Here is a 14,096-nt window from a genome sequence, read left to right on the forward strand (position 1 = left end):
ATTTTGCCCTGCTACAAACAGCGCAGAGAACGGTCCTTCGAATGGTCTGCTAATGTTGGTGATGGTGGATTTTCCTGGGTTGTGATTCCCTGCAGAGCTGAGACTTTCGCTGCGCTTTAGGAAATGGCAGTGCATGAGTCAAACAGGGAGGGATTGGGGCTGGAAAAAAAAAAAGGGTTATGGACTGTTTGTCCCTCCAAATCCCAGGGAGTGGGGGGTTATAGACATAACTGCACAGTTTTGAGCCCCCTGTTTCATATTGTGTGTATACAGACTATCCTGTATAAAGCCTCATGTAGCACAGGGATAGCTTGTGCTAAGTGTGATATTACAGTCAGCCCAGACCAAAGCAGATGTTAAGCATGATGTCAGCTGTGATTATAAGATTATAGCAAAGTCTGAGCAAAACAACGTTATTGCTGTTAAGCTGCAGTAATGTGAGAAGAGGGCAGTAAGACAGGTTCATATGCAGAGAGGGATGCTGCAGACGCTGCCTGTGCATGTGCTCCTTGGAGGAGGGTTAAGCTTGTGCACAGGAAAGACCTGGCTTGAGCATTGCTCTGAAGGGAATAAAGACTCGCAGGCCTGATGCCCACGTGCCACAAACATTACACATAAGGTCTGCTCCAGTTCCCACTGGTGGGGAGACATTGCATGATTAAATCGGGCAGTGGGTTAAACCTTTGCCCCATGCTGAAACCCATTGCAGCTGCTCTGTGGAGGTGTATCAGCTGGCACCACAGCCAGCACGGGGGGAACAGGTTACTAGGGACCAGATTAGTGATGGCATCCAGTTATCCAGCCGTGATCCATCTCTGCCCCTTCGGTCTTATATGGCCCTTACCTGCTAAGGTGAGTCCAGCCAGTATTTTGTGAAAGGAATATAAGTGATGTAAGGAGCTGAGGCCAAGAGACAAGCACTGAATTTTTAGTGCCTCTTTTACGGACCTTGAACAACCCAGGGGAATCCTCGCTTATGTTTTGCCTGCCAGAGCTGATTTCTGTTGCTGACTTGAATGAGCTCAGTGTTGTCTGCTCTTTCATTGAACATACCTGTGCTTTTCTCTTTTCTCTTTATTTGAGGATTGAGTCTGATATATGGTCTGTGCCTAACTCTGAGCTGCTTGCATTTTTAACATGAGAGAAACCGAGTGCATGCCTGAGACTGATTTCTTGAACTCTTTGATGGGATTGGTGGAATGCGATGCTAATGGCCCCAAAACTGAGCTGGCATTTAAATAAATGAATAGATCCAACAAGCCCCCCAAATTCAGCATGAGCTCTGTAGCCAAATGAGCAAGAAACATGGGTCAGTTCAATATGACTGGGTGTCTTCTGGTAAAACAGTAATACAAGGGAAAGACTATTTTTGCTCATCTTTACCAACAAGAGCTCCTTATAATTATATTTTCCACTCCGCTGCTTGATAGTTTGAAGTGGGATACTTTCTCTCTTTAGCTAACTCAGTCAAATAAGTGGCTGTGAACAGAGATTCACAAATAAGTGAATTGGAATCAGTACGGAAAGGGGGGGGGGGGATATATTTTGTCTCCTTAAAATAGGAGGGCAAGAGGGATCTGGCTTTGCATGTTTTGTTTTGGAAAGAACCCTCTCTAGATTAGCTCATTGGGGCAAGAAACCTCTTTTCCCTGAAGGAAAGAAAAAATGGGGTGCGGGGTGGGGACAATCATACAAAACAAATGGAAATCAGAATCTGTCTCCAGCAGTTCTTTGATCCACCTGCAAAGGCACGTTTAATAATAATTTAAAAAAGCAGCAGGTTCCTAAGGCACCCTCCTGCTGTTGAACACTCAACCTCCCCAATTGATTTGCTGCCATTGATCCATCTTCCAAACAGTCTTGCTGGTGCAATTTCTCCTTGATGAGCCTGTCCAGTCACATGTTGTATAAACATTTAAAACCTCCAGGTTAGAAAACATCCTCTTTCTTTCAAGGATGTTTTATTCTTCACTGGACAATGCCTTTCTTTGTTTCGGTAGAGGCTATGTACACAGTCCCTTGCAACTGTCTTGGCTTAAGTTCAATTGATTGTAGAAAGTGAGCTGACCAAGACTTCAGAACAACCTCATTCTTTACAAAATGATAATGTGGCACCATTACCTCTCCCTGAGTCTTTAGGGGGAGAAAATCTGCCTGAGTCAAAGAAAACAAGACCTCCATGGACAGCGTGAAAGGGCCTTTTCCTTTTCTATCATTGACCCAGTGGCAGAGGGGAGGGCTCTTGTGGAGAGGGATTTTCTCATACTTGCTGCATGTGGAGTGATCTGCACTGACGAATGTTTCTTTTGGAAGGTTTTCTGGTGGCCGATTTGCTGCTTAGATCGTGAAGCTGGTAATTTTAATTTCTTTTTTGCGGGCTGTGGTTTCTAATCGCGTTAATTTCTGAAGGACACAAACCCTTTACTTTCCGCAGGACAACTTCATCAACCTCAGCTTCCTGCGGCTCTTCAGGGCAGCCAGACTTATCAAGCTCCTTCGCCAGGGTTACACTATCCGCATCTTGCTCTGGACATTTGTGCAGTCTTTTAAGGTGAGTGTTAGGCAGGTGGGAGGCAGGGAAGAGACACGGGGAGATGGTAATGCTTGGCACATCTGTAGCATCCTCCATTGAGTATCAAAGAGCTTCCTCTTGCCAAGGGAACAGCCTCTCTGCACCTCTACAAAGCAATTACAGGAATATTAATTCTGCAGAAGAGCTAACTGATTTGCACTGAACATCCCCTGAACACTGCATGTCCTGAACGTTTTGGAAGATGAGTCTGGAAGCCGGATGGCTACTGATACAGGCTTGCAGCAAGTGTGCAAAGCTCATGTTGCCCTTGAAACTACTACAAAATCCCTATGGCAAAGTCTTGAGACTCGGGTATTCGCATAAGGAAACAGTAGTCTGACTAGTAAGTGCCTTCATGCCTGCTATTTGCCTATCTGTGTGCAGCAAGTGTATGGTTAAATTGCTTTCACCAGGTTTCAGTCTTGGTAGAATCTTGAGGTGAGACCCAAACCACTGCATTTTGGTAATACAAACTGTGAAGCTGTATAACGCAGGGCTGTGTTTTTATGTCATGGAGGATTACAAAAACAAGTTTTTGTTATAGAATCATAGAATCATAGAATCATTTAGGTTGGAAAAGACCTTCAAGATCATCGAGTCCAACCATCATCCATGCCCACTAAACCATGTTCTGGAGTACCTTGTCTATGCGTTTTTTTAATACCTCCAGGGATGGTGACCCAACCACTTCCCTGGGCAGCCTATTCCAATGTCTGACAACCCTCTCAGTAAAGAAATTTTTCCTAATATCCAACCTAAATCTCCCTTGCCGCAACTTGAGGCCATTTCCTCTCGGCCTATCTCCAGCCACCTGACAGAAGAGACCAGCACCCACCTCACTACAACCCCCTTCAGGTAGTTGTAGAGAACGATCAGGTCTCCCCTCAGCCTCCTCTTCTCCAGACTAAACAGCCCCAGCTCCCTCAGCCGCTCCTCATAAGACTTGTGCTCCAGGCCCCTCACCAACTTGGTTGCCCTTCTCTGGACATGCTCCAGCAACTCAATGTCTTTCTTGTAGTGAGGGGCCCAAAACTGAACACAGGGCTCGAGGTGCGGCCTCACCAGTGCCGAGTACAGGGGAAGAACCACCTCCCTGCTCCTGCTGGCCACGCTATTTCTGATGCAGGCCAGGATGCCGTTGGCCTTCTTGGCCACCTGGGCACACTGCTGGCTCATATTCAGCTGGATGTCAACCAGAACCCCCAGGTCTTTCTCTGCCGGGCAGCTTCCCAGCCACTCTTCCCCAAGCGTGTAGCGCTGCGTGGGGTCACTGTGACTGAAGCGCGGGACCCGGCACTTGGCCTCGTTGAACTTAATACGATTGGCCTCGGCCCATCGATCCAGCCTGTCCAGATCCCTCTGTAGACCCTTCCTACCCTCACGCAGATCGACCCTGCCTCCCAACTTGGTGTCATCTGCAAACTTGCTGAGGGTGCACTTGATCCCCTCATCCAGATCATTGATAAAGATATTAAACAGAACAGGGCCCAACACCGAGCCCTGGGGAACACCACTTGTGACCCGCCACCAACTGGATTTCACCCCATTCACCACAGCCCTCTGGGCTCATCCAGCCAGCCAGTTTTTCACCCAGCGAAGAGTACACTTGTCCAAGCCATGAGACGCCAGCTTCTCAAGGAGTATGCCATGAGAGACAGTGTCAAAGGCCTTGCTGAAGTCGAGGTAGACAACATCCACAGCCTTTCCCTCATCCACTAGGCAGGTCACCTGGTCATAGAAGGAGATCAGGTTGGTCAAGCAGGACCTGCCTTTCATGAACCCATGCTGACTGGGCCTGATCCCCTGTTTGTCCTGCGTATGCCATGTGAGCGCTCTCAAGACAAACTGTTCCATGATCTCCCCTGGTACCGAGGTCAGGCTGACAGTTGAGACAGTTGCCTTGCCTGGTTTCCTTTACCCCTGCCCTTCCCTCCGAGCAAGCCTCAGCACATCGTGGCAGCTGGTCCATTGTGGCGCAGGGGTGACTGGCCACAGCAGCTGGATATGGCTCTTCTGAACTAAGTGACCCTCAACTGCCTTACAGCAGCTTCATTCTCAACTTGTGCTTAGCTTCAAGTTAGCTGTTTTCCAGATCTAAATAGGAGCCCACATACCCCAAAGCTGGTTATTTTTAACAGCTCTCAGCTGGTTTGCAGCCCATTTCAACAGGTTGTTGTGTTTTAACCCTGGTTATGGGGCATGTTCATATCCTGCAGTGCAGAGAGGAGATCATCTAATCTTAAATCAGGATTTGTAGCACTGACACTGAGCTCTAATGCACCAGTATTTATTGACTGTGCAGCTGGCAGGGTGCAGACCCCCAGTCCATTCAGACGTGGGCCCTCTCCCAGAAAGCACTTGACCTCCCTGGCTCTGGGGATCTCACAGGACTTTCAGAGAAGTATAAGTAGAGAGGTGATGTGGGAAAGCAAAGCACAAGGAGGTCAGGGAGCGGCAGAAGACAGATCTGTTCACTAGCTCACGGCCGCAGCCAGCAAACTTCATCACCTGCTTGCTGGCAGGGTGCCACGCTCCTGAGCACTGCCTGTGCATGTGGTGGGTGGCTTGGCGAGCCTAGGGACCATACCTCTGGCTTTGCACAGTGTCTCACCTTCTTCTGGGCTGAGCTCTGAGGTCTGTGGGTGATAGCTTATGTCCTGGGTGCTGTCACAAGTTCAGGGGAGCTTGCCTGCAGGTAGGTGCAATGTCAGGGTATTTTGCATGGTGCTTTCTGGAAGGTGTTATGGTGGCAACTGGTATTAAATGACGCAGAGTGCGGTGGGATGCAGAGCAACCGGTTTCTTTTGCTTTAGCTGCGCTTTCAAATACAACATGGTGTCTGAGTCAAAATGATGCAGAGAGGTTATTTTAGGTGATAAAACTGTGTGGAGGAGTATGCTCTCTCCAAAAATAGAAGACTTTTTAAGAGAAGAAAGACATTTCTGTCCTGCAGTGGAGAGAGATGCCGGGTGGCTCTGCCCACACCGGCCTGGGAGTGCTGGCCAGCCCCATGCTGGCTGCAAGAGAACTGGGATTCAGAACTGGTGTCAGCAGAGCTTGAATGCAGCTATTGCTCTGCACCAGAGCTGGTTGGGAGGGAAGTTTGTATTCGACCTTTTAGGGTATAGAGGCAAAACCTTTTTGGAGGGTGAAGCTGGGAACATAGCAATTGCTTCTTTCTACAAGCAACCTGGAGAAGAACTGCAGGCACCTGTGCTGTTACCCCGCAGCCAGGGGTTGGAGTGAGTGTTGTATTACACTGTATGTCCCTTTGGGAGACACCAGACAGGCAGCTGGTGCTCTCGCATTCAACTTCTGTGTTATGCTTTCACCCAGCTGTCAAGCAGCTAATGGAAAGGGACTGCCATCTGGGGGGTTGCAGTGCCTTAGATTTGTTAGGTCGTGTTTTCCTTGAGGGTGGATGGAGGTGGTGTGGCTGCTGATCTCACCTTGTAACTCATGAGGAATCCTGCAGCCAGGAGAGCCTCTACCAGAGGCTGAGACGTGGGGTCTGCATGTGTAAGATGTTCCCACTCAGGAGACTGTCCTTGGACTGTGTAGTCTTGGCTGGATCTTGGGCGAGGGGCTCAGCCAAGGCCCTTTTCAGTATAAACCCAACCTTTTCCAAAGTGTGTGTGCAGAGTGCTGCCCCTGAAGCAAAGCCAGGACTGTTCCTGGGCTGCATGGGGAACTGCTTGTCTCTCTTTCCCCCCAGCACTGAGCTCTCAGTCCTTGTCCCTTGTGCAAAGGTATCCAGCAGAAACCGTATCAGCCCTTTGCCCCATGTTTCCTATTGGGCTCCCCATGGGCTGCATAACCCCTCTCCTGCCCTGAGCATCACATGGTCTAGTTTTAGGGCAAGACTTCTCATTTTTTCAGCTATTACTAATTAAGAGGCGTTAATTACCTCTTTGTTTAGCTTGAGTGGAAAGTAGCTATTACTTTCAGCTTGGGTGACATAATTACATTGTAGCCTTCACTGATTTCTTGCTAAAACTCAGAATCCTTTTCTCCTCCTGGAATTGCAGTCTGTGCTTGTTTCAGAGCAGGAATTTGTTTCTTGGATGTATATTTTTTTCTCGTACTAAGTTTACAGCAAGGTCATTAAAAATTAATGCTCGTACAATTATGCATAGAAAGTGCCAGTGCCTGCCAGTAGCTCCAGTGTTTGCTGCAGAGCTTCTTATTGTGTTTCCCCTGCTTACTGCTTATCTGCTTGCAAGGATGTATAGAGAGCCCTTGGAAGCCCAGAATCTTTTGTGATCAATGAATATCTGGCTCCAGGGCTTTGTCTTCTAAGGGCTGCCAGAATTGTTCATATTCTCTTCCCAGTTCCTTCATCTGAAGGACAAATGCCACAAAATACAGTGTTGCCCAGGAATTAAATGCTACTGGCTGACATACGCATTTGCTGTCATTAATACCACCTTCTCCTTTTCCACAGGCCTTGCCTTATGTGTGCCTCCTCATTGCAATGCTCTTCTTCATCTATGCCATTATTGGCATGCAGGTAAAAATTTTAGCTTTAATACTGACCCTACGTAGTTTGCTTTTGTCCTGCTGGTTCAGGGTGCAAATGGGTTATTGCCTCCGCAGCAGGACCAACAACTGACTAGGATGAGGCGAAAGGCTCTTCTTGTCTGGTGTCAGGTAAATTAGAAGTGCAAAAAAAAGGCCGCTTGTTCTACCCTTATTGCCAGGTCTTGTGTTGAATGTGGCCCTGGGTGTACAAAGTGAGAGAGTGGGCAGGCAAACCAGCTGCGGGTGACCAGCCTGCAGCACAGCATCTCTGGAGGCGGTGGTGGGCAGCCGCGTCTCCCGCGGGCAGGGCATGTCCCTTCCTCTGGGTACGGGCATGTCAAGAGGCTGAGAGCAGGGAGCAGCTCAGGCGCTGCACCTTTCTGAAAACAAATGAGAAAGTTTTCTTGGCCTGGGACGGAGATGAACTTGGGTGTTGGGTCTGTGTGAAGACGAAGCACATTAACCTTGTTTTTTTTCCCCATTTGATCTCCACAACACATTTTTATCTCCCCGTTCAGCATAGAAATTAGTCTAGCTTTTGAGATTCCTTAAACCAGGACAGATTATTTTCCTGCCTCTTCTTCCAGCTCCACTTGATCTGCCTTTATTGATAACGTCCACATGAGGATGTGTTTGGCCTGAATCGCTTCTGTTTTCTGTGGCAGGTATTCGGAAACATTGCGCTAGATGATGAAACCTCCATTAATCGACACAATAACTTCCGTACCTTCCTCCAAGCCCTGATGCTTCTGTTCAGGTGAGTATAAAATACCATACAACTCACACATGAAAAATAAATAAGCCTTTGGTTTTGTATATGCTAGTTTAGCTGCTGAGACTTAGGCATCTCTAAGCAAGGTATTTGGAGTAAAGCATCCATTCCTGCTTCCTCCTTCTCGGCATTAAAGGTTGGCCTGGCACATGTCCCAGTATGACAGATCTGATTCAACACACCAGCATCTCCACAAAGTGACACCCAGTGCTGTGACACTCCACTTCAACTCAGGCAGAAGCTTAACATGAGACAGAACCCGCCTGGTTTAACTGATTGATGTGCTTCCTGTCACGAAGCTTACTTTTTTTTTTTTTAAAGTGGGAATTCCTTTCATTGGTCATTTTTGCATTACCAACAAGTTAACACTTCATACATCAATGCCACCTCTGCTTCAGAGTGAAAGTGTTTCCATCTGGGTTCATTCTGCCCGGAAACTAAGCTTTTTCCAATGAAAAAAAAAAATCAATGAAATGACAGATTTTCATTTTCAGACCCGGCAGAAATGAAGTGCAGGCCCTGCTCCAAATCAGGGCAGCTTGGGGAAGATTTCACTTATCCGGATGTGCGCCGTGTTGTGTGGAGACACAGTGGTTAATAACTGCTCTGGCCCCACAAGCAGCTGCCAGCCGTGCCGAGACTCGGCAGATTATGTGGCGCTTGTAACTGGATATCTTGCCTGGGATTTGGTTTGCATAGTTTCTGTGAAGCCAGACGGAAATGAAATTAGCCCTCTCTAGCTCAGAATAATCACTTGACTCAAAATTCTGAATTTTAATAAAACTGGATAATTATTCGGTCTCATGTCCAGACCTCTTGGTCCCTTTCCAGACCCATGCAGCAGCTGCAGTGGGACAGAAGGGGCAGAGGCAGCAGGACCGCGATGGGAGAGTAGGTTTCTGCGCAAGGGAATGGGGCTTCAGAATTCGATGCAACCAGTGGGGGAATCTGCTGTATAATTCAGAGTAGCCTGGAAGCTATTTCAGTTCACATTGAGCATCAAGTTTTCTCAAAGACCAGGAGGAAGGCTTGTGAGCTGGCTCTGTGTACAAATTAGCATGGCTGTGAACAACACTGCAACAAGACGGGCTGTTTGTGGTACTGTGGAGGGATGTCCCTCAAAGCACCTCTGAGTGTGGTGCAGAAATTATAGAGGGAAAATCTGAGGTTATGTAGGAAGTCAGAGGAAGCGAACATGGGGATCTCCCGGCTTCCGATCCAGGTGTGCATGTTGCAGGGGGTGGTTTATTTTGAGGACAGACCCTCTGGGACTCCAAAGTTTTTCCTTTTGGCTATTTTTCTCCATATAGTAGAAGTTAGAGGGGGAGGAGGGAAATGATGAAGAAAACCCAGGAGACTTTCATGAAAAAGGGACCCAAGTCATTATGACCAACCAGACCATCCTGGTATTTCTGTAGCTGCCTGATAAAGGAAATAAGAGATTCAAGTGGAGAAGCCTGGTTTCATTTCCCATCATCTCCATTGGGTTTACAGCCAGCACTAGGACTAGCTTCAAAAAGGAACAATCTAAACTCTGTTTACTTACATTTGCACTGGACATGTTTAAATCAATCCGGTTTTATTCTCCGTAAAACCAATAACACTTAGGCTACCTGAGCCTGTTCAGTTTCTTTTACTCCCCTGTAACAGAGGGAAAAGTTGTTTCTCCTTTCTTTTTCGTGTCAGCAGGCTGGTAGTTCAAATTCCTAATGTAAGTCTCTCCACCTGGACACAAACTTCCACCTAATTAATTTAGTTAATTGGGCACAGTAATACTGCAAGGTGGATGCCCCCCTGGGTCTGTAATGGGGAGGGGGTTGGATAAGCTCACCTCTGCCCTCTCTGTCTGCAGGAGTGCCACAGGGGAAGCCTGGCACGAGATCATGCTGTCGTGCCTGAGTAACAGAGCCTGCGACCCGCTCTCCGGCCTCACCAAAAATGAATGTGGCAGCGATTTTGCCTACTTCTACTTCGTGTCATTCATCTTCCTGTGCTCCTTCCTGGTAAGTCGGTCCCAATCTCTCCCAAAGTGGAGGTGTTGGTGTGGTTCCCCCCCCAAGTCCTTCCCTCCCCACCCCCTTGCTTCCTCCTTCTCCCTAATTATGATTTATACAACATTACAAGACAACTTCACTAAAACCCATTTATCACCCTGGTGATAAAACCCCTTTAATCCCCAAAGAGACCATTTAGTCATGAGTTTAAAAGGAAGGGTTTTATCTTTTTCTCATAGGGGGGTCTAATATTTGGAATTAAGAATTAATCTGTTTTGTCCTGATTTGTAACACGGTACTTTGAAGAAGGGGATTGGGGAGGGCAGAGTAAGAATGGCCAGGATAACATTGGTTCAGAAGTGCTTGCAGCAGGCAGTTGGGAGCATCACACTTATTTGATGCCTTGTGTTTTGTTTTGTTTGTCAAATAAATGCAATGATATTTTCTTCTGCAATGGTGCCAGGAAAGCTTTAGACATGAAAGTACACAGAGCTGTTATACTTGATTCATGCCTGTGGCCATCATACGAGGCTGGGTCTAAGCTTTAATAGGTTTGGTTCACTTTCCTGTACCACTGGGACAGAGGAATGGAAAACCAGGGACAGGGACCCAATTAAACTTCAAGCAGGAAGAGATAAAAGTCACGGCTCTGAAATGTACCAAAAAGCAACGTATCAAGCCTACGTTCAGTTCCATGGGTTTGCTTTAAAATATAGGATTTGATGCTTTGTGCAGCTAATCCCTGCTATCATCAGAAACCTTTAACCAGGAAAAAGAGGTACACGTGGCAGTTTGATGCTGGGTATAGATAGACCAACTTCATTGGCCCCTACTGAGATCCTTTGTCTGACTGCTGTTGCCCCTTTGACATCCTGTGGTTTATTTCTTCTGCATTAAAAAAACCATGGAGCCCTGAAAGCTTATACAAAGTTAATGCTCCATTTACTGATTCCTTCAGCACTCTGTATTTTAAAGCAAATTTTTTCTCTTGTACAAATCCCTAACCCAACCTCAGACATTCTCATTGTTATTTTCAAGTGCATTATTGTTCCTAAAGCTTTTTCTTTAAAAAAAAAAAAACAGCACCCCCCGACACTCACCCTTCCTGGCTCACATCAGCCGTCCCACTCAAAATGTAGTAGCAGAATTGGAGGCTGGAACACATCTGTGCAAAATACAGTTTTGCGTGAGCTTTGTCCCTGAGTCAGCGCTCCTGGAAAACCCCGTGAAACCGCACCCTGGGCTTGCTGGCAGGGAGAGGGGAGAGCCCTCGCAAAGAGCAAAGGCAGGGAGGGCAGGCTCCAAAAACAGGCAGCGGAAAGCCAAGCAGCTGAACTGCTACGGGACGGGACTGTAACTCATTTCTTAAAATGTGTTCAGCACTTCATTGCAATGAAACATGTGGTTCCCCGCAAGCAATTAAAGCATTACAGAGCCACAGCCTTGCCAGGAGGGCATGTTTTTATGGTTTGTTCTATGTTGTTACACCATGGACTGAGGCTGGAATTAGATAATGTATTTGTTTTTAAACGTTGTTTCTGGCTCTTTGTGAATGTCCAGCTTGCCATAATTTTCCTCCTGTAATTTACACTGTTGAAAAATATAAATTGAAATTTAAAAATATACAGAACTTTAGAAACAGCTGTACACAAGCAAAGGAAAACTACCGAGCCATGGCTGGAGCTGGGAGCAAGGGAAAAGGACTTGGGATCAAGGGGCAAACTTTCAAAAGTTTTGCTGTCTCTTGATGCTCTGGGGGTACTGTGTTACATGTGGGCTACCTGCAGCACGTGAGTGAGCTCTGCTGATACGGGTATAGTGCTCGCAGCCTTTGAGCAGCTTATGGACAGCCGGTTTGGACATCCCTGTCCAGTACTGCATAGTGCACTGCAATGAGGTCCTAGGGCTTGTCTAGGCTGTGTTGTACAGAGACCCTGCGAGCATCTAGGAACCGGGGTGGCACAAAGTACTGGCTTGATTCCCCAAACCCAGCAGAGTTGTTTGATGTAGCGCTGCTGCTTGTTCAAGTTGACAAGCCCTAACTCTCAGCCACAGGAGTGAATTCACACATGTTGCTGGAGAGGCAGAAGCCTTGTTTGTAGCTGAGGCATTAGCAGGGCTAGCATGTGCTCAGCTCTGCGCTCTACGGCTTGGCCTGAAGAAGACCTTTGGGGGGTGTAAGACACCTCAGTGCCCCAGTGTAAGACACTGATACATTGGGGGCTGGGTTCTGCTTCCGGCTTTCTGTTGGGGTGGGTTCCAAAAAATAGATGGACTAAAGGTCTGAGAAGTCCCTGATTAGCATTTGGTGGCGATATGGTGATTCCTTGTGGACTGTGCTTGTCTGTACTCATGGATCATGTGTTCCAGCAAGAGCCAAGACCCCCTCCTCCCTCCAGATCACACAGGAATAGGAATTCTTTAAAACTGCACAAACCCCAAACTCCACTGCCTGATTTTCTTTTAACGACCAGCAGACTAGCTGAGGACATTCATATTCAGTTTAATTCTGCTCATCCCCACATGAGAGCTCACAGGCTGCTTCGCTGCAGTCTTCCTTGCTCAGCGTGGTGCAGAGGAGCAGCACGCACAGCAGCAGCTCAGCCTCCCAGCCTCCCTACAGAAGACACAACGAAGGTAGAAAGGAGCCTTGTGCCAGTCAGGTCTTTATCTGGCACAGGAGCATCCATTCCCACCTGCCCTCCTGCTCTTCCATTCTGCTGGCTGCAGCTTGATCTTTTTCCATTGAAATCCTCGTGACTCTCCCATTGGCTTTAATAAGAGGAGAATCTTTATATGCCAGAAGCGTTTGCCGTGCTCTGTGTTAATGGCCGTTAGGGACAGGAGCCTTTTGTGTGTCCTGCCCCTCGTCTTTCTGGGGATCTTTGAAGGTTTGAATTGTTGTTAACCTAAAATAGGACATTCAGGCTGAAGAATGGTTTTTCTTCTAGCTGTTCTTGTCTCGATGTGCCTTGATATGAAAGTGCTGGAAAAGTTCACATCACCCGCTTGGTGAAGCAGGCGCTGCGCTCGTGGGCTGGTGTGTGCTGGCATGGGGTGAAGAAGGGGCAAGAGCCAGTCGGGCTCTGGGATGGGTCATGCTGTAGGGCATCACCAGGGATGGGGATGTGGCCAAACTGTCTGCGGTCAAAAGCTGTGGCAAACCTGCCGCATAATGCAGAGCTGGAAGTGGCTTGCGGCATGCAGGGAAGGAGGAGGTGGCAGCAGGGTCCCCAGGGACCCAGGGCTAAGTTTGTAGAGTTTATTCTCTAGGGTGTGGCTGCTTCTTGTAGAAACCACACAGCCTGCTAAGGGAATCATACCTGCTCCCCTTCCAGCTCTCTTTCTTTTTCTTCTTTTTCTCTCTTCTTTCTCTTTCTTTTTCTTCTTTCTCTTTCTGTCTTTTCTCTCTAACTGCATTATTGCTTCCTCTCTGCAGATGTTAAACCTGTTTGTGGCTGTGATTATGGACAATTTTGAATACCTGACAAGAGACTCCTCCATCCTTGGGCCCCATCATTTGGATGAGTTTGTTCGTGTCTGGGCTGAATATGACCCAGCTGCCTGGTATGTACGCTGTTACAATTATATGTGGAGAAAAAGGATATACACTGTGTAGAAATACCATACCTGTACACACATACAGCCTGTTTTAATGGGAGTACGGCTCCAGAAGGAAAACGACTCCAAAGCTTGAGGTAACATTGGTGGTAAATGCTCAAACTTCAATTCACTGTGCACTGGAGATGAACAAACCTGATGTCATTACAAGGGCATTTCCTTCAAATAGACACAAGATAGATATAAACCAACAAATCAAGAAAGCAAAACACACCCTCCTCCCTCTCCCATCCTGGGGCAAAAATTAATAGGGTAAATTCAAATGATCTTGGCTAAATGGCCAAGTAGAAAAGCTGTTTAGCTTTTCCAAAAGACCTTCGATTGCCTTTGGTTTCGGCATCCACTTTGGAGATAAAAAAACACGCTGAATCTCTTGCTACTGGCAGTACTTTAGGAAACTTGGGAGGCTAGGCTTTGTTATACCTTATTTGTGCAGCATTTGTCTCCTAGTTGAGAACCACCTTAATGGTTTCACAAATCCTGTGCAGAGACCTGAAGACACACACAAAAAAATTTCAAGTTTTCAAGGTGCTCTCTCTCCCTTAAAAGGAGATGATGTACTCCATTGCTTTGCATCTGAGTCAAGTGCTACAGGCTCAGACTTCATCACTTGCTT

At 47.2% G+C, this 14,096-nt stretch overlaps 1 protein-coding gene across 11 annotated transcripts in view; it reads left to right on the top strand.

The window, feature by feature from the left end:
• Positions 1–14,096, top strand: part of CACNA1B (calcium voltage-gated channel subunit alpha1 B) — a 310,731-nt gene that overhangs the window by 260,762 nt on the left and 35,873 nt on the right. For all 11 annotated transcript variants that reach the window (XM_069771710.1, XM_069771700.1, XM_069771699.1 and 8 more), the window contains 5 exons: positions 2,435–2,551; positions 7,017–7,082; positions 7,759–7,850; positions 9,718–9,868; positions 13,299–13,426. In XM_069771710.1, the coding sequence (XP_069627811.1) occupies positions 2,435–2,551; positions 7,017–7,082; positions 7,759–7,850; positions 9,718–9,868; positions 13,299–13,426 (554 nt within the window). The remainder of the gene's footprint in view (positions 1–2,434; positions 2,552–7,016; positions 7,083–7,758; positions 7,851–9,717; positions 9,869–13,298; positions 13,427–14,096) is intronic.

The sequence above is a fragment of the Haliaeetus albicilla genome, chromosome 26, assembly GCF_947461875.1.
Source record: "Haliaeetus albicilla chromosome 26, bHalAlb1.1, whole genome shotgun sequence".
In the NCBI taxonomy this organism is placed as follows: domain Eukaryota; kingdom Metazoa; phylum Chordata; class Aves; order Accipitriformes; family Accipitridae; genus Haliaeetus; species Haliaeetus albicilla.